This window comes from Odocoileus virginianus, chromosome 9 (genome assembly GCF_023699985.2).
Source record: "Odocoileus virginianus isolate 20LAN1187 ecotype Illinois chromosome 9, Ovbor_1.2, whole genome shotgun sequence".
In the NCBI taxonomy this organism is placed as follows: domain Eukaryota; kingdom Metazoa; phylum Chordata; class Mammalia; order Artiodactyla; family Cervidae; genus Odocoileus; species Odocoileus virginianus.
In genome coordinates, this window is record NC_069682.1 from 24151073 (window position 1) to 24171741 (window position 20669).

Here is a 20669-nt window from a genome sequence, read left to right on the forward strand (position 1 = left end):
TTGAATTTTTCAGTTTATTTTATTGTGGTTTTTTTTTTTTTGGCTTTTGTCTTATTGTTTTCTTCTTTTTCTTTTGGGGTTTATTTTGTCTTCTCATTTCTAAGGTGAAAAGTCATTGATTTAAGAAAATTTCTTCTTTTCGAATATAGGGTTTTTAAAATTTATTTGTTTATTTTAATTGGAGGTTGATTAGTTTACAATATTGTAGTAGTTTTTGCCATACATTGACATGAATCAGCCATGGGTGTACATGTGTGTCCCATCCTGAACCCCCCTCGAATATAGGTTTTTAAATGCAATGGGTAGCCACTATGGAGAACAGTGTGGAGATTTCTTAAAAAAATGAAAATAGAACTGCCATATGACCCAGCAATCCCACTCCTGGGCATACACACCGAAGAAACCAGAACTGAAAGAGATGCGTGCGCCCCAATGTTCATAGCAGCACTGTTTATAATAGCCAGGACATGGAAGCAACCTAGATGCCCATCGGCAGACGAATGGATAAGAAAGCTGTGGTACATATACACAATGGAATATTACTCAGCCATTAAAAAGAATTCATTTGAATCAGTTCTAATGGGACAGATTAAACTGGAGCCCATTATACAGAGTGAAGTAAGCCAGAAAGATAAAGACTAATACAGTAAACTAACACATATATAAGGAATTTAGAAATATGGTAATGATAACCCTATATGCAAAACAGAAAAAGAGACACAGATGTACAGAACAGACTTTTGGACTCTGTGGGAGAAGGCGAGGGTGGGATATTTCGAGAGAACAGCATTGAAACATGTATATTATCTATGGTGAAACAGATCACCAGCCCAGGTTGGATGCATGAGACGAATGCTCAGGGCTGGTGCACTGGGAAGACCCAGAGGGATCGGGTGGAGAGGGAGGTGGGAGCGGGGATCAGGATGGGGAATACATGTAACTCCATGGCTGATTCATATCAATGTGTGACAAAAACCACTACAATATTTTAAAGTAATTAGCCTCCAACTAATAAAAATAAATGGAAAAAAAAAGCAATGGGTCTATCCTAATTAATGTACTCTGCACTTTGTATATTCATCATGCTTCCAAGAAATCTCTAAGTCGATGGTCATTTTTTCCCCAAGTAAATTTTCTTTTCCAAAACTTTCCCTGGTAATTGTAAACAAAAACAAAATTAAAAAACCCACTAAGCATAATTCCTGAAGCTGCCCCTCTGACAATGCTTGGTGACCATCTCTGTCCACTCACCTGTGTCCAGGAAGAGTCTCATTTCAAGGGTCACCTGTGCATATGCAGTTTCAGCCCAGCAGAAAAGCCATGCTCTCGCCCCAGAGCTTTTCCTGAAGTGATGAGGGGAGGGGGATGAGAGCAGAGCAGTGGCACGGCCAGCCACAGCCCAGGCAGGGTGCCTTCCTGCAGCCTTAGCTCAGAGCCAACCTTCTGCAGCCACCAAAAGGCAAAAAAAATAGAAAAAGTGAAAGATTTGCCAAAACACACAGCCTCTACTTATTGCCTAAAAGGACACAAGAAAAACAGTCTTCCTGAAGTGACACTGAATTCTGGAGATATTTCAAACCCTTCTACTAGGATGATAAACTCATGGATCGTAAGTTGGTTGGTGTACTGCGCTTGGTGGGGGTGGTGGGAAGGGTGAGCAAGGAGTGAAAGACAGCTAACATTTCCAGGCACTCCTCTCATGCCAGACCCACTGTCACGTCATCAAAATCCCGTGAGGTGGACATTATCATCCCCCTTTTATGGACTCATGTCATCAAAATCCCGTGAGGCGGACATTATCATCCCCCTTTTATGGACTCACACTGTGACTCAGAGACCAAGTAAATAATCAACAATTTAAGCACTACAGCTGGTATGTAAACCCAGGTCTTCCTGGCTTCAAAGGGCATAATATTTTCACTACACCATGAGTTTTCATAACCTCGGTGGTGTACAGTTATATAGCCCAGCACCAGGCACATATTTCTGAATGTTAGGTTGAAAATGTCCTTTGCTCTCAACCATGTTTGATTTGCATATAATTACTTCATGTGAATTAATGATCCATATGATTTTTAAGGTCCATTGTAAAGCTGACATTTGCATTAAGGAAAAGCTCAGGGGATTTCTCTGGCAGTCCAGTGGTTAAGACTTTGCCTTCCAACGCAGGGGCTGCAGGTTTGATCCCTGGTTGGGGAGCTAAGATCCCACGTCCCTCGTGGCCGAGAAACCAAAACATAAAGTAGAAGCAATATTGTAACAAATTCAATAAAGACTTTCCACATTAAAAAAAAAAGGAAAAAAAACAAAAAAAGAAAATCTCAGGTGCTATTTAAAACACACACAGAGAGAAGCAAATTGGTCCCTTTGTCCTAATCACCCCATATCTTGTAGCAGTTAAAAGGAAATCTAACACTTACCTCTACTTTTTCTATTTTTTAAGCTGGAAGTTTTACTTTTTTCTGAATTTAACACTAGTTATAGATTTTTTGAGTAATATTATTTTATTTCTAAGTGTCTCAGTGACTGGTTAACCAAGCATGCATATTGTGGGACCAGCAATTCTCATTTTAACCTTCAAGTGGAGGAAACGTGTAGCCATTACGGATTCTAAAAAGTGTATGAATTTTCTCTGCATTCCCATAGGTAATCTGCCACATTCTCAAACTAAAAGCATAATAAACTATCAAATGAAGACTTCAGAAAAATCAACCAACCTGACAAAGGTGAGAAAACGTTTTTCATGGCAGTAAGTCTAAGAACCTAACCTTCTCATACAGTGGCAGTATGTGTATGAGAAGGCTAAACAGCCTTTCCCTTCATTTTCTCTTTTTGCTCTTTCTTTTCTACTTCAACAGATATTATTATGTTCATATTACTGCTTGTCACATAAATAATCATGCATTTCTGATATAGTTCAAGCTCCTCTTTTATAATTAGTTTTAATGTTACTCCAAGACCAACTAAATATGTATTAGCTAAAGTCAGAGATACTCACATCCTGTGGAAAACTGATTAAAACCCCAGTGAGACTGAAAAACAATTACTTTAAAGTAAAAATTCAGCGTTTTGTCATTTTATGTATGTGAAAGGGTAGACTAAGGAAGGTTCCACGTACTCCCTGTAGATCATAAAGTACAATAGATGCTGAAGCATCACTGTCTTTCTTGGTCTTAGGGTGAAACTGGAGAAGCTACTCGTCATGCCAGAGAGACAACCAACATGAAAACACAAACAGTTGCATCCTATTTTAGAGTAAGATGTGATATTATGATGTGTTGTGCTTAAGCATGTTATTTATTCTAAATGAGAGTTGCTGGTTAAAAGTAAGTAACAAATATCACAATGCTATTAGCAAAGAAGAATTTTTGTTGTATTTCATTTACTATCTGTTAGATATAGGATATATTAGGTATTGTCAAAAACCTGTGGATTGTTTTACTTTGGTATTTTATTGATAAAATTATTGTATGCTAGGTCAGTCTTAAGGGAGGTCCATAGCTTGGTTGTAATTTTTCCATAGAACCAAGCACATTTTCACTAGAATAAAGCCTAAAAAGGTTTATCATTCAATGATATGATAACCACCAATCCTTCTTCAAGCCCCGAATGATCTTAGGGTGGACAGACAGATGGGACAGGGTCAAGCATTCATCTCCATCAATACCTCCCTTTACCTGGATGAGCTGAAAACCTCAAGAGAAAAATAGAGCCAGTGCAGACATGGGACAAAGAGCAGGGACACCAGGGAAACACAGTAACGTGCCAAGGAAGTGATTCACTGTGACCTCAGTGTGGAATCAAGGTGACTTTTCTTCCTGGGACAAGATAGGAGATAGCAAAGGAAAGAAGCCCTTTGTTCTCTCTGTGTATTAGAGAACCTACTCTGCCTTCATTACTGGTTCATGGTCTTGTTTATATCTGCTGATGAAATGGTAATTAACCAGGCAATGAAAATGAATGATACCACCTAAAACTTAGAAATTATTGATTCCATGTAACATGGAGGGAGAGGAGGAAGTTGGGTTAAATTTACTCTGTGTTCAGTGAATAAATCCAGTTCTCAACAGAGTCATGAAATACTTTTAAAAATAACTGGGTAGCTTTATTAAATATTTTTTCAGGTCCTAAGCTTGTAGCAGACTGTGTGTGCTTAATCACCTTTGAGTATCACCTCATGCATTTATATGCTGAATATCTCATTTGCTTCAGGTACATCCACCTTAGAGCAGGCTCCAGCACAGCTGAATGACAGTATTTACAGCCAGATTATTTCTTTTGCTTTAAGTGAGTTATGCAAGACCATTATCATACCACTGTTGTTGACATCAAACACTGTGTGTATGTTAAAACCATTCATTCATAAAGTTGTTTTGTACCTCAGACTGCAGTGAAAATGGATATATTACATATAGTATGTAATATATTTTAAGTATGTAACCTATGTATATGTTCCATACAGTATGTAACCTATTTTCAGTTATTTTTCATTCTGCAGAGAATGAACATAATGTAGCACTCTCCTTGGTCCCTAAGAAACTCCCTTGCCAAAGTTTCAAGGAACTCTTGCTCAGAATGCCAGCAGACACGTCCATCACACTTCTATCTCTAGTGCCTAAAGATGTGGGACTAAAGTGATCATGACTCACTTTAGAGAGTGAATCACTTTCATTACTCACTTTCATTACCGAGAAATATAATGAAAAGGCCCCCATAGTGTCAGAGCCCAGCTGTTTGAAGAAGCTCACAATTGGATGTCAGTGCCCATGAGAAAGCCATGCAAATCCAGTGCTTTGTCAGTTGCCCAGTTCTAGGATTTAGTTTGCACTGGCTTCATCACCCAGGCTTGACATGTCCATCAGTAAAGGAGATTCAGCTAGCAACAGCTATCTCTGTCCGTATATTCAACGGTTGTGATCCTGGTCTTTGACATACTGGAGTTGACTTTATTATTATTTTTTCCTTTATTTTTATTAGTTGGAAGCTAATTATAGTATTGTAGTGGGTTTTGCCATACATTGACATGAATCAGCCATGGATTTACATGTGTTCCCCATCCTGAACCCCACTCCCACCTCCCTCCCTATCCCATCCCTCTGGGTCATCCCAGTGCACCAGCCCTGAGCACTTGTCTCATGCATCCAACCTGGACTGGTGATCTGTTTCACACGTGATAATATATATGTTTCAATGCTATTCTCTCAGATTATCCCACCCTCGCCTTCTCCCATAGAGTCCAAAAGTCTGTTCTATACATCTGTGTCTCTTTTTCTGTCTTGCATATAGGGTTATCGTTACCATCTTTCTAAATTCCATATATATGTGTTAGTATACTGTAATGGTCTTTATCTTTCTGGCTTACTTCACTCTGTATAATGGGCTCCAGTTTCATCCATCTCATTAGAACTGATTCAAATGAATTCTTTATAATGGCTGAGTAATATTCCATTGTGTATATGTACCACAGCTTTCTTATCCATTCATCTGCTGATGGGCATCTAGGTTGCTTCCATGTCCTGGCTATTATAAACAGTGCCGTGATGAACACGGGTACACGTGTCTCTTTCAGTTCTGGTTTCTTCGGTGTGTATGCCCAGGAGTGGGATTGCTGGGTCATATGGCAGTTCTATTTCCAGTTTTTTAAAGAATCTCCACACTGTTTTCCATAGTAGCTGTACTAGTTTGCATTCCCACCAACAGTGTAAGAGGGTTCCCTTTTCTCCACACCCTCTCCAGCATTTATTGCTTGTAGACTTTTGGATGGCAGCCATTCTGACTGGCATGTAATGGTACCTCCTTGAGGTTTTGATTTGCATTTCTCTGATAATGAGTGATGTTGAGCATCTTTTCTGGAGTTGACTTTAAAAATGCTCACAACCTAAAAGTTGAGAGTTATGCTTTATTCAGTGGGAATTTTTAGGACTTCAAGCCTGAGAGACAGCATCTCAAGTAACCCTGAGAGAACTGCCCTGAAGGGATGAGGGGAGAGCCAGGGTATATAGAAGTTTTGCAACAAAGGGCAGGTAGTCCGAACATCAAAAGATTATTGTTAGATAAAGAAAACCAGATATCTGAAGTTGAGGAATTTAGTGCTTTTCTGTGTATAGGAAGATGCAAGAGTCTGGGTTCACTGAAATTATTCCTTTGATATGCACTTCACCTATCTGGGGCCAATATTCTGTATATTCACATCTTGAATTTTCTCATGACTTACAGTAGGGAGTGGCTGCAGTCTGATGGCTGCTAGATGGCAGGTGTTCTTTCCTTCCTGAGTTCCCTCAGGGCTGACCAGCTCACCATCAGTGGTGGCTGCAATTGCTAATGACTGTGACATCCTTTGTTTACTGGTATGGCAGGAAATATTCCATTTCTCACTAGGTTTCTGAGATTCTACTTTTTGTTGAACCATGATTATCCTACTGTGTTGCTGGCTATCCAGCAATTGGTTGCTGTTTTAATAAGGTATTGCTGCAGAAGACAGTTTTCTTATCTGTCTGATTAAAATATTTCTAAAATAAGAAAATCATCAAACTAGAGCAGATTAGAGTACCTAAGTGCCTAATGGATTTGCTTGTTTTTATAACTGTGCCTTCCCTGGGGAAAGGCATGGCAGCCGACTCCAGTATTCTTGCCTGGAGAATCCTTTAGACAGAGGAGCCTGGTGGGCTACAGTCCATGGGGTCTCAGAGAGTCAGACATGACTGAAGTGACTTAGCACACAGACACATAACTGTGTCATATATTAAAGTGCATTAACTTCTCAGTCCTTGTTTTAACCTAGGAGATGATAACTGACAAAGACTTTGTACTTTCTTAGAAAAAAAAAAAAGAGCTAGACAAGGAAATTAATAGTATAAGGAGGAAACCAGATTGTGTGCCTAAATATTGTAATTTGTCAAATTTCCCTGAGAGGATATAATTACTTCCAAACAAACTATATCAAAAATAATATTCAGGACCTTTCCAGTCCCAAGCACCAGCCTTGAAATTAATATGTAACATTTTCATATTAATTAAGCCTATTAATAAAAGTTGTGGTAAGAGAAAATATTATCTATTAATTAAAGTTGCCTTAAGAATTTACAGGAAACCTTTTAATACGTACATTCCTAGCTATTGCTTCTACATTTTTAATAGTAAATATCATAAATATAGTATATTTTAAAAATACTATAAATATAATTATTAATGCATATGTTAATTATATGCATTAATAAAAATTATATATTACTGTATAACACTCAGTTTTCAGATTTTATTCTTTTAATTAAAAGAAAGATGTGCAGTCTCTTAAGTGTTTATATGCTATGCTGGGAATTTTATTTTTGTTGCATATTACAGTATTCTCTGATGGATTTGTTATCTAAAATGGTGGTTGGCCAACCTCACTTCGTCCGCTGCATCAAACCAAACAATGAACGTCAGGCAAGAAAATATGACAAAGAAAAGGTTGTGCTCCAGCTTCGCTACACAGGCATTCTGGAAACAGCAAGAATCCGAAGGCTGGGGTATTCACATCGGATACTTTTTGCCAACTTTATAAAACGGTGTGTGAACTTCCTTTTAAGTTTCTTTGGACATTTTATATAAAAATTCTTGAGAAGAATGATAGGAAACAGAAAGAAAATGACTCAGATGTTCTAGAAAGGAAGCACAAAAGTGATTGTGTATCAAAAGAGAAGGTAACTCTTAATAGGGGCTGGAACTGTCTGTTGTCAGCTGGGAGACCCAGGTAACATAGGGAAATTCTCCATTCTGTACACAAAAGGAGGTAACCCACATGTTCTTGAGTTTCAAATTGCAAATTAAAATTTTTTTGTAGTTTTATTTATTTGTTTTTGTTTTTTTTAATTAATTAATTAACTTTACTTTACGATATTGTATTGGTTTTTGCCATACATTGACATGAATCAGTCCTGGGTGTACATGTGTTCCCCATCCTGAACCCCCCTCCTACCTCCCTCCCCATCCCATCCTTCTGGGTCATCCCAGTGCACCAGCCCCAAGCATCCTGTATCATGCATCGAACCTGGACTGGTGATTCATTTCACATATGATAATTTACATGTTTCAATGCCATTCTTCCATATCATCCTGCCCTCTCCCTCTCCCACAGAGTCCAAAAGACTGTTCAATAAATCTGTGTCCTTTTGCTGTCTCACATAAAGGGTTATCGTTACCATCTTTCTAAATTCCATATATATGTGTTAGTATACTGTATTGGTATTTTTCTTTCTGGCTTACTTCACTCTGTATAATAGGCTCCAGTTTCATCCACCTCATTAGAACTGATTCAAATGTGTTCTTTTTAATGGCTGAGTAATATTCCATTGTGTATATGTACCACAGCTTTCTTATCCATTTGTCTGCCGATGGACATCTAGGTTGCTTCCATGTCCTGGCTATTGTAAACAGTGCCATGATGAACACTGGGGTACACGTGTCTCTTTCAGTTCTGGTTTCCTTGGTGTGTATGCCCAGGAGTGGGATTGCTGGGTCATATGGCAGTTCTATTTCCAGTTTTTTAAAGAATCTCCACACTGTTTTCCATAGCAGCTGTACTAGTTTGCATTCCCACCAACAGTGTAAGAGGGTTCCCTTTTTTCCACACCCTCTCCAGCATTTATTGCTTGTAGACTTTTTGATAGCAGCCATTCTGACTGGCCTGAAGTGGTACCTCCTTGAGGTTTTGATTTGCATTTCTCTGATAATGAGTGATGTTGAGCATCTTTTCATGTGTTTGTTAGCCATCTGTATGTCTTCTTTGGAGAAATGTCTGTTTAGTTCTTTGGCCCACTTTTTGATTGGGTCTTTTATTTTTCTGGAATTGAGCTGCAGGTTACTTGTATATTTTTGAGATTAATTCTTTGTTCATTGCTTTGTTTGCTATTATTTTCCTCCATTCTGAAGGCTGTCTTTTCACCTTGCTTATAGTTTCCTTTGTTGTGCAGAAGCTTTTAATTTTAATTAGGTCCCATTTGTTTACTTTTGCTTTTATTTTCAATATTCTGGGAGGTGGGTCATAGAGGATCCTGCTGTGGTTTATGTCAGAAAGTATTTTGCCTATGTTTTCCTCTAGGAGTTTAATAGTTTCTGGTCTTACTGTTAGATCTTTAATCCGTTTTGAATTTATTTTTGTGTATGGTGTTAGAAAGTGTTCTAGTTTCATTCTTTTACAAGTGGTTGACCAGTTTTCCCAGCACCACTTATTAAAGAGATTGTCTTTTCTCCATTGTATTTTCTTGCCTCCTTTGTCAAAGATAAGGTGTTCATAGGTGTGTGGATTTATCTCTGGGCTTTCTATTTTGTTCCATTGATCTATATTTCTGTCTCTATGCTAATACCATACTGTCTTGATGACTGTGGCTTTGTAGTAGAGACTGAAGTCAGGCAGGTTGATTCCTCCAGTTCCATTCTTCTTTCTCAAGATTGCTTTGGCTATTTGAGGTTTTTTGTATTTCCATACAAATTGTGAAATTATTTGTTCTAGTTCTCTGAAAAATACCATTGGTAGCTTGATGGGTATTGCATTGAATCTATAGATTGCTTTGGGTAGTATGCTCATTTTCACTGTATTGATTCTTCCGATCCATGAACATGATATATTTCTCCATCTGTTTCTGTCCTCTTTGATTTCTTTCACCAGTGTTTTATAGTTTTTTATGTATAGGTCTTTTATTTCTTTAGGTAGATATATTCCTAAGTATTTTATTCTTTTCATTGCAGTGGTGAATGGAATTGTTTCCTTAATTTCTTTCTGTTTTCTCATTGTTAGTGTATAAGAATGCAAGGGATTTCTGTGTGTTAATTTTACATCCTGCAACTTTACTATATTCATTGATTAGCTCTAGTAATTTTCTGGTGGAGTCTTTAGGGTTTTCTATGTAGAGGATCACGTCATCTGCAAACAGTGAGAGTTTTCCTTCTTCTTTTCTAATCTGGATTCCTTTTATTTCTTTTTCTGCTCTGATTGCTGTGACCAAAACTTCCAAAACTATGTTGAATAGTAGTGGTGAGAGTGGGCACCCTGTCTTGTTCCTGACTTTAGGGGAAATGCTTTCAATTTTTCACCATTGAGGATAATGTTTGCTGAGGGTTTGTCATATATAGCTTTTATTGTGTTGAGGTATGTTCCTTCTATTCCTGCTTTCTGGAGGGCTTTTATCATAAATGGATGTTGAACTTTGTCAAAGACTTTCTCTGCATCTATTGAGATAATCATACAGTTTTTATTTTTCAGTTTGTTAATGTTGTGTATTACATTGACTGATTTTCAGATATTGAAGAATCCTTGCATCCCTGGGGTAAAGCCCACTTGGTCATAATGTATGATCTTTTTAATATGTTGTTGGATTCTGTTTGCTAGAATTTTGTTAAGGATTTTTGCATCCATGTTCATCAGTGATATTGGCCTGTAGTTTTCTTTTTTTGTGGCATCTTTGTCTAGTTGTGGTATTAGGGTGATGGTAGCCTCATAGAATGAGTTTGGAAGTTTACCTTCCTCTGCAATTTTCTGGAAGAGTTTGAGTAGGATAGGTGTTAGTTCTCTAAATTTTTGGTAGAATTCAGCTGTGAAGCCGTCTGGTCCTGGGCTTTTGTTTGTTGGAAGATTTCTGATTACAGTTTCAATCTCCATGCTTGTGATGGGTCTGTTAAGATTTTGATTTCTTCTTGGTTCAATTTTGGAAAGTTGTACTTTTCTAAGAATTTGTCCATTTCTTCCAAGTTGTCCATTTTATTTGCGTATAGTTGCTGATAATAGTCTCTTATGATCCTTTGTATTTCTGTGTTGTCAGTTGTGATCTCTCCATTTTCATTTCTAATTTTGTTGATTTGATTTTTCTCCCTTTGTTTCTTGATGAGTCTGGCTAATGGTTTGTCAATTTTATTTATCTTTTCAAAGAACCAGCGTTTGGTTTTGTTGATTTTTCCTATGGTCTCTTTTGTTTCTTTTGCATTTATTTCTGCCCTAATTTTTAAGATTTGTTTCCTTCTACTAACCCTGGGGTTCATAATTTCTTCCTTTTCAAGTTGCTTTAGGTGTAGAGTTAGGTTATTTATTTGACTTTTTTCTTGTTTCTTGAAGTAAGCCTCTATTGCTATGAACCTTCCCCTTAGCACTGCTTTTACAGTGTCCCATAGGTTTTGGGTTGTTGTGTTTTCCTCTTCATTCATTTCTATGCATATTTAGATTTCTTTTTTGGTTTCTTCTGTGATTTGTTGGTTATTTAGTAGTGTGTTGTTCAGCCTCCATATGTCGGAATTTTTAATAGTGTTTCTCCTGTAATTGACATCTAACCTTACTGCATTGTAGTCAGAAAAGATGCTTGGAATGATTTCAGTTTTTTTTTAATTTACCAAGGCTATATTTATGGCCCAGGATGTGATCTATCCTGGAGAAGATTCCATATGCACTTGAGAAAAAGGTGAAATTCATTGTTTTGGGCTGAAATGTCCTGTAGATATCAATTAGGTCTAACTGGTCTATTGTATCATTTAAGGTTTGTGTCTCCTTGTTAATTTTCTGTTTAGTTGATCTATCCATAATGTGAGTGGGGTATTAAAGTCTCCCACTATTATTGTGTTATTGTTAATTTCCCCTTTCATACTTGTTAGCATTTGTCTTACATATTGTGGTGTCCTATGTTGGGTGCATATATATTTATAAGTGTTATATCTTCTTGGATTGATCCTTTGATCATTATGTAGTGTCCATCTTTGTCTCTTTTCATGGCCTTTGTTTTAAAGTCTATTTTATCTGATATGAGTATTGCTACTCCTGCTTTCTTTTGGTCTCTATTTGCATGGAGTATCTTTTTCCAGCCCTTCACTTTCAGTCTGTATGTGTCCCTTGTTTTGACATGGGTGTCTTGTAGACAACATATATAGGGATCTTATTTTTGTATCCATTCAGCCAGTCTTTGTCTGTTGGTTGGGGCATTCAACCCATTTACATTTAAGGTAATTATTGATAAGTATGAACCCTTTGCCATTTACTTTATTGTTTTGGGTTCATGTTTATACACCCTTTCTGTGTTTCCTGTCTAGAGAAGATCCTTTAGCATTTGTTGGAGATCTGGTTTGGTGGTGCTGAATTCTCTCAGCTTTTGCTTGTCTCTAAAGCTTTTGATTTCTTCTTCATATTTGAATGAGATCTCGCTGGGTACAGTAATCTGGGCTGTAGGTTATTTTCTTCCATCACTTTCAGTATGTCCTGCCATTCCCTTCTGGCGTGAAGGGTTTCTATTGAAAGATCAGCTGTTATCCTTATGGGAATCCCCTCGTGTGTTATTTGTTGTTTTTCCCTTGCTGCTTTTAATATTTGTTCTTTGTGTTTGATCTTTGTTAATTTGATTAATATATGTCTTGGGGTGTTTCACCTTGGGTTTATCCTGTTTGGGACTCTCTGGGTTTCTTGGACTTGGGTAATTATTTCCTTCCCCATTTTAGGGAAGTTTTCAGCTATTTATCTCCTCAAGTATTTTCTCATGATCTTTCTTTTTGTCTTCTTCTTCTGGGACTCTTATGACTCGAATGTTGGGGCATTTAACATTGTCCCAGAGGTCTCTGAGGTTGTCCTCATTTCTTTTAATTCTTTTTTCCTCTCCGTTTCATTTATTTCTACCATTCTTTCTTCTACCTCACTTATCCTATCTTCTGCCTCCGTTATTCTACTATTGGTTCCCTCCAGTGTTTTTTATCTCATTTATTGCATTATTCATTATATATTGACTCTTTTTTATTTCTTCTAGGTCCTTGTTAAACATTTCTTGCATCTTCTCAATCCTTGTCTCCAGGCTATTTATCTGTAACTCCATTTTGTTTTCAAGATTTTGGATCATTTTCACTATCATTATTCGGAATTCTTTATCAGGTAGATTCCCCATCTCTTCCTCTTTTGTTTGGTTTGGTGGGCATTTATCCTGTTCCTTTACCTGCTGAGTATTTCTCTGTCTTTTCACCTTGTTTATATTGCTGTGTTTGGGGTGGCCTTTCTGTATTCTGGCAGTTTGTGGTTCCTCTTTATTGTGGAGGTTCCTCACTGGGTGGGTGGGGTTGGATGGGTGGCTTGTCAAGGTTTTCTGGTTAGGGAAGCTTGTGTCAGTGTTCTGGTGGATGGAGCTGGATTTCTTCCCTCTGGAGTGCAATGAAGTGTCCAGTAATGAGTTTTGAGATGTCAGTGGGTTTGGTGTGACTTTGGTCAGCCTGTATATTGAGGCTCAGGGTTATGTTCCTGTGTTGCTGGAGAATTTGTGTGGTATGTCTTGCTCTGGAGCTTGGTGGCCCTTGGGTGGTGCTTGGTTTCAGTGTAGGTATGGAGGGGTTTAATGAACTCCTATTGATTAGTGTTCCCTGGATTCAGGGGTTCTCTGGTGTTCTCAGGATTTGGACTTAAGCCTCCTGCCTCTGGTTTTCAGTCTTATTCTTACAGTAGCCTCACGACTTCTCCATCTCCTTTAGAAGACAATGGGCTGCCTTTCTGGGTGCCTGATGTCCTCTGCCAGCATTCAGAAGTTGTTCTGTGGAATTTGCTTGGTGTTCAAATGTTCTTTCAATGAATTTGTGGGGGAGAAAGTGGTCTCACCGTCCTATTCCTCCGCCATCTTAGGACCACCTTCGCAAATTAAAATTTGACCTTATCATCACATTTTTCAGTTTTCTAAAGAGTTCATTTTTAACTTGCTCAACTATCAATATAAATAACATTAATTTAATCTTAAGAGAAGTACCCTTAAACTTCAGTGACTATTTTTATACATGAGGCACTGTGCTAAATACTATGGAAGACAGTGAATTTTTTTTCTTTATTGTATTGTAAGCACAATAATCAACCTTTAGTATGTTAGAAATCGAAAGGAAGTTGTGATTATCTGTACTTTTTTAAAGATTCAATAGACCTTAAATGTGGCTTATAGATTTTTTAAGATGAAGTTCAACAGCTAAAAAAAAATTATCTACTTGGAATATACTGGAATTAACCTAACTTAGATTAATATTTTGAAAATAATTTTAAGTCCATTTTTTATCTTTTTTGTATGGTACCTGTTTCACAAGGTTATTTGTGATGTTAAATGAGACAGCATATTTATTTACTTTTTGGCTATGTGCCGTGGAGGATCTTAGTTCCCTGACTAGAGATTGAACCCATGCCCCATACAGTGTAAGCATGGAGTCCTCACCACTGGACTGCCAGGGAATCCCCTTTTATCTTCCCCTTTTCTCTAGTTCTCTTTCTGTATTTAGTCTCATGGCCCCAGACAGTAAAGAGTCTGCCTGCAATGCAGGAGACCCAGGTTTGATCCCTGTTTGGGAAGATCCCCTGGAGAAGGGACTGGCTATCCCCACTCCAGTATTCTTGCCTGGAGAATCCCATGGACAGAGTAGCTTGGCAGGCTACAGTCCATGGGGTTGCAAAGAGTCAAACATCACTGAGTGAGTAACACTTTCACATCTAGTCTGGAAGACAGTGAATTTTAACACTTACTTAGTCCTCAAGAATGAACAATCCAGTTAGGATTCTCAGAGCCATAGACGAGGAAAGTTAGTAAACAGTGTAGGGTAATAAATACCAAGATCCAAAGAGATGGTTTGTAGTGTAAGAGTTTAGGAAAGTGAAGGCTGATCTCCATGAAGGCTGATAAGAGAGAATATCAATAAAAAGTGCTGCAGTGGGATCTGGTGGGGGGCATGGTTTATGGAGAAGACAGGAAGGGACCATCTATGTGTAGAGGTTGGTGCTCTGAAAACCAGAGGGATGTGGGTGAGACTGGCTCAGCAGTGTGTGTTAGTGAAGTGACAGGAGTGATAAAGATGGGATCAAATGGGAAAACTGATCAGGTTAATGTTATTAAGAGAGAGTCCTGAATGCTAGACTAAACCAGGAGTTTCAAAACTATCCATGGTTTTGCAACATGGACTGTAGAAGAGCTGAACTTATTTTCTTGATGATTTTGTAGTTGATATATTGTATTACTTACTTTGGAGAAAGAAATGGAAACCCACTCCATTATTCTTGCCTGGAGAATCCTATGGACAGAGTAACCTGGTGGGCTACAGTTTATGGAGTTGCAAAGAGTTGGACATGACTGAGCGGTTGAGCATTACTTATTTGGAAGGTCAGAAGTGAGAATAAGTTTTTGAATATGCTTCCAACCCCATGGTATTATAGAATAGCAAATTACTATATGATAAGTGAATAAGGAAAAAAACTAAATTTCTGGAGAACATGTGAATAGTTGTTCTGAATCTAGAAAGCTCCAGAAATAAAAGGCTAATAAGCCTTTTCTCTGTCACAAATTTGAAAACTGTCATCTGAATTGGCATAGACTCTTAGGAAGGCAGGACAGTTTGCAAAGGCCCTGTGGAGGTGTAAATAGGACTAAATAACCTTCCCTGTCCAGCCTTATCCTTTGACTAACCTTCCTTGTAAGATGTAAAATCATCAGACCCTTTGTTCATTCTGTTATGGATAAACTGTTTGTTTATCCATTGTGTGACAAAGAGATAATCCTAAAGGAAGACACACAACATGAACTTACTTTGCATAAGAGACTGGGTTTTTACTGTAGTTGTTTCTAATGAGGCCTTATATTATACTAAAAAGCTACTGAAGTTGGATCCATTTTTCCACCAGTCACCGACGCACAATTGTTTGGCTGTCAGAGCCCTAACACAAACAGAATTTAGCGAAGGGAGAAGTACACATGCTTTGAAGTGAGAAAATCCAGATTTGAATCCCAATTCTGCCATTTACACTAAACGTGTGACCTTGTTCAGCGTTACTTGAGTAACATTTGAGCTTCAGTCTTCCCATCTGCAGATAAGGGTGATGATGTTAGTTAGCATCTACTGTATAGGTGGTTATGAGCCCTGAATGATGTAATATTTATGAAGGCTACAGATAGAACCAAATATGGACAATACATTTCAGTTATAACTATCTTCATTATTATTTTTGCTTCAGTCCCAAACTCCCCAAATTACTTAATACCTCCTGTGCTGTGGTCTCAAATGTCACCATATAAACCATGAAGTGAACTCATAAAAACAAAGTAGAGTCAGTATGTTGGGTTTAAATCAAGAGGCACAGCAAAGCACAAGCTGGTTGGATGCAGTGAGTAAAGAATAGGGGAGAATCTAGGATGACACACAGATTCCTAGTCTTAGAGCCTTTTTAAGAAGGGTAAAGAATCCGCCTGCAATGTGGAAGACCTGGGTTCAATCCCTGGGTAGGGAAAATCCCCTGGAGAAGGGAAAGGCTAGCCAATCCAGTATTCTGGCCTGGAGAATTCCATGGACTATATAGTCCGTGGGGTCACAAAGAGTCAGACATGACTGAGCAACTTTCACTTTTAAGAAGGGTTGACATCATTCACGGAGATAGGCACTAGCAGAGCAAAGAAAAGGTGATGCATTTTGCAGAGTCTGAAGTGTCTGTGGGATAAGCAGGTGCGGGCGTCTAGCAGGCGGCCATGAGTAATGTTTCCTTTTTATGAAAACAGGGCTGAGGCTGTATGTATAGGAGTCATCACATATAGGGAACAGTGAGAGCCATGCATGTAGATGAGACACACATGGAGAGAGCTTAATAAGAAACAGAACTCAGAAAAATCTAACATTTAAGCAGCAAGTCTAAATATGAGGCCCGTCGAAGAGACTGAGAGGGAGAAGGAGAAATGGGAGGCCAGGGTGAGATGGGAATGTTGGGGACACAAGGAAAGAGCACTTGGGATTAGGATGGAAAAAAAAAAAAACGGTTAAGGCTTTACCACTAAAAGATCATATGTTGAAAAGGAATCACTGAAGTGAAAAACACAAATTACACAAGTAGATAGTCTGGAATTCAGTTTACTGAAGAATTGTTCTAAGAAGCCTGAAGGACCCACTAGGCTCCTGAGACTCTGAAATACTAACTAGCCCTCTCTCCCTTTCAAAGGTACCAAGTTCTCTGCTACAAGTGGTGTGAAGAGCCTCCATTGAGTCCTGACACATGTGCCGCCATTTTGGAAAAAGCTGGTCTTGATAACTGGGCTCTTGGGAAAACCAAAGTAATGTTTTCATGTGCTTTTCAAAGAAAAAAAGTAATATTTATAGTGGATGTATGGAAAATTACATATTGTAATGATAGAAAATATCACGGCTTTTCATGTTATAGAATCTCTAGCTTGTAATAGGGAAAGAAAATGGATAAATTTGTAAAGGTTTCTTTCTTCAGCAGAATTAAATATTTTGCTCTCATACAGATTTCTTTTAATAAATTCAAGAAAAATATATCTTGAAGGTTTATCCCCAAAAGGGTGGAACGTATGAGTCTAGACAATTTTTTATTTTCTCTATTTTATTACCACCAAATATAGTCAGAAAGCTGTTGAAAATCATAATGAATTCAGTAGGATTCTGTTTTTCTTTTTTTCCTAATTCTCAAATCTGTTTTTGTTGTAAACTTGAAATTTATCTGGAGTGAAATGTTGTTACTAGACTCATTATAGGGTTTGGATACTGGAATGTTTATGTGTCAAATTTGAGAGCCTATGAGATCTTAGCTTATTTAACCCCTTAAAGAATGAAGTACAAAATCATCATCCATTTTGAATGTGGAAGTAAGACAGGTGGGTTCTTGGAAAAAGGATGCATTTGCTTCTCAGATATCCTCAGAGCGTTACAAACAAGTTGGAAATAAGGAGATAAACATGGTACCAGGTCCTGGGAGGACACTAAATGTATCATTGGGGAGGATGGAGAAAAAAAAGAGCCAAGCTAAGACAGAGGTACTCAGATTGACCACTTCAGAGTAACCTCTATCAGCCACACCATAGATGTGGACTGAAATTCCACATTTGCCAAGAAATTTGTATTAGCTGCAGGAGGTGTGGGACAGGGTTTTCATAATGTTCAGATGAAAAGTTAGGCTGTTAGTTATCTATTTTATATATAGTAGTATCTATTTGTCAATCCCAGTCTCCTAATTTATTCCCCCACTCATTTCCTGCTTGATAGCCATTAGTTTTCTACATCTGTGACTCTATTTCTGTTTTGTGAATAAGTTCATTTGTACTATATTTTTTAGATTCCACATATAAGCAATATCATATGATATTTGTCTTTCTTGTAACTGATTTACTTTACAGCAAGAACTAATACAACATTGTAAATCAACTATACTCCCATAAAAATTAATTTTAAAAAAGACAAGTTCGTTCTGAAAAGAATTAGGGAATTTTTAAGTGTTTTATCTTATACTGAGTGTCCTCCATATTCAGTGAAGTGAAAGTTGCTCAGTCATGTCTAACGACCCCATGGACTAAAGCAGTCCAAGGAATTCTCCAGGCCAGCATATTGGAGTGGGTAGCCTTTCCCTTCTCCAGGGGATCTTCCCAACCCAGGGATCGAACCCAGGTCTCCCACATTGTGAGAGGATTCTGTACCAGCTGAGCCACAAGGGAAGCCCAAGAACACTGGAGTGGGTAGCCTATCCCTTCTCAGCAGATCTTCCCAACACTGGAATAGAACCGGGGTCTCCCACATTGCAGGTGGATGCTTTACCAACTGAACTATCAGGGAAGCCCATATTCCATATTCAGTAGTCCATATTTACCTTAGTATTTAGTAAGGAGAATTTCTGAGCATTAAAAATATATATTTTTTTAAAAAGATACTTTTTAATCTGTATTTTTCTCACACCATTTTGTTTCAGATTCTCACAAAGATGAATTTTTCTGGCTGAAATCTCATGATTTATGGTCTGAAACACATGTCTAACTTCAAATGGAGTTTTAACTTGTAAAAAGGCCTTTGCAGTTCCAGTTTTTCATGATATTTAAGTAGCATTTTAAAGCTATTTGTATTTTTCCACTTCACCTTTTCCAGCTCATTAGGATGGATTCAATATAGGAATATTTCTAATGTTATACAAAAAAAAAATGACCTTTTTAGATAGATTGAATTTTAAATGAATTGTCAACAGTAGAATGGATTAAATATATTAACATCTATCTAGAGGCTGTAGAAATTAAAACTAAATTCAGTCAAGACCTGTAATGTTAAACTGTTGGCCCTTGGTGCCAGGCTTCAAAGTACTGGGAGAGTTTAGTCAGGGTCACCAGGTCTCATGACTCAGCTCTTAAATTTGAATTTAAGTGAGTTTCTTAGTGGATTCAATCAACTCTCTTTGGGGTGATTTTCATTAGTACATTCAACCATTAAAAGAAAAAATATACCTTCCTGTTTCCTGGGGGTGGCGGAAATCTCGTAGCTGAGAACAACTCCAAGTCTTCAGGCTCCCTTGTTGCTTCCATTCATTTTGATTTTAGAATCATCGAAAATCAGTCCTTCGGTCTTTCTGGTGGCCACTGGGTCCAGTGAGAAAGTTATTCTTTCTCCATGGGGCCCTCTCTCTGCCTTGTTCTCACCACTGACAGCTCTGTGAGCCTCTGGGGGCAGTTCCCCTGGTGTCCTTGCAGAAAGTGCCCCTGGTATCCTTGCAGAAAAGTATATAGCATAGGTCTCAATGCACAATTGGTGAATGAACTCCTATAACTATAATTGTCCTCTCTCTTACAAATAGGTTTGTAAGAATTTTTAAGTTTGGGGAATTTGTTTCCTTTCAAAGTAGCATAAAAGTTAGCTTTGCCCAGAGTATCTATTGCTAAAACTTTTATGAAAGAGTTTGATATCTTCCACTCATACTGGGCCATCCAACAAAAGCTAGATACCTATTGCAAAGAAACAGTATGATTGTTAAACTATGTGATAGTGAAAGTGTTAGTCGTTCAGTTGTGTCAGACTCTTTGCAACCTCAAAGAAGGACTGTCTTCAAACATAAAAATCTATAAAGTGATAGCAACATCCAGGCCAAAGAAGCAACAGATAATGATTTCCAAAGTCAAAAAAATATTTTGAACATAATCTAAGCACTACACGACTGTTTCATACCTGCATGCCATAGTTTTATTTGCATTTTATTTTAATTCTTTTAAGGTGTTCCTTAAGTATTATCATGTGGAACAGTTAAATTTAATGCGAAAGGAAGCCATTGACAAGCTGATTTTGATTCAAGCCTGTGTCAGAGGATTCTTGGGTTCAAGAAGATACCAAAAAATACAGGAGAAAAGGAAAGAGAGCGCTATAATAATACAGTCAGGTAACCACTCAGAGCATCTCACTGTATAACAAAATATAATGCTATGTTTAGATGTAAGCATGAAATCAAATCTTACTTACAAACCTCCAGTCTTATGTAGGTTTTGTGTTTAATTTCAAACTGTTGATACTGTCTCTGTATTAAATCTGAATGATTGTTTTAGAGATTGACACTTTTAATATCTGAATAAATGTTTTGTTTTAAACAGAATAATTTTTAAATTTGCTGTCACATTGAAACACAATTGACCTATTGTGCAAGATACTGGATTAATTGTACATTTCAAGAATCATATTATTATAACCCATTGGACAATATTATTTTCCCTATTTTATGCCAAAGGTTACACTTGCCATAATTTCTGACAACTTAATGAAATCTCATTTTGTTAAAGGGCATCCATTTCTTTCTATTAACCATAGGGAAAGAATATTTATAGTCATATTTCAAAAGTTTTTATTAAACATATTAATAGAGTTTGGATTTCACTTTCTGTTTTTCTATGAGAAGCAAAATTTAGAATCCAGCA

General features: G+C 37.6%; 1 protein-coding gene across 1 annotated transcript in view; it reads left to right on the forward strand.

The window, feature by feature from the left end:
• Positions 1–20669, forward strand: part of MYO3A (myosin IIIA) — a 173339-nt gene that overhangs the window by 123114 nt on the left and 29556 nt on the right. Inside the window, exons 23-27 of the mRNA XM_020911656.2 lie at positions 2647–2726; positions 3178–3255; positions 7342–7547; positions 16937–17048; positions 19978–20140. Of these exons, the coding sequence (XP_020767315.2) occupies positions 2647–2726; positions 3178–3255; positions 7342–7547; positions 16937–17048; positions 19978–20140 (639 nt within the window). The remainder of the gene's footprint in view (positions 1–2646; positions 2727–3177; positions 3256–7341; positions 7548–16936; positions 17049–19977; positions 20141–20669) is intronic.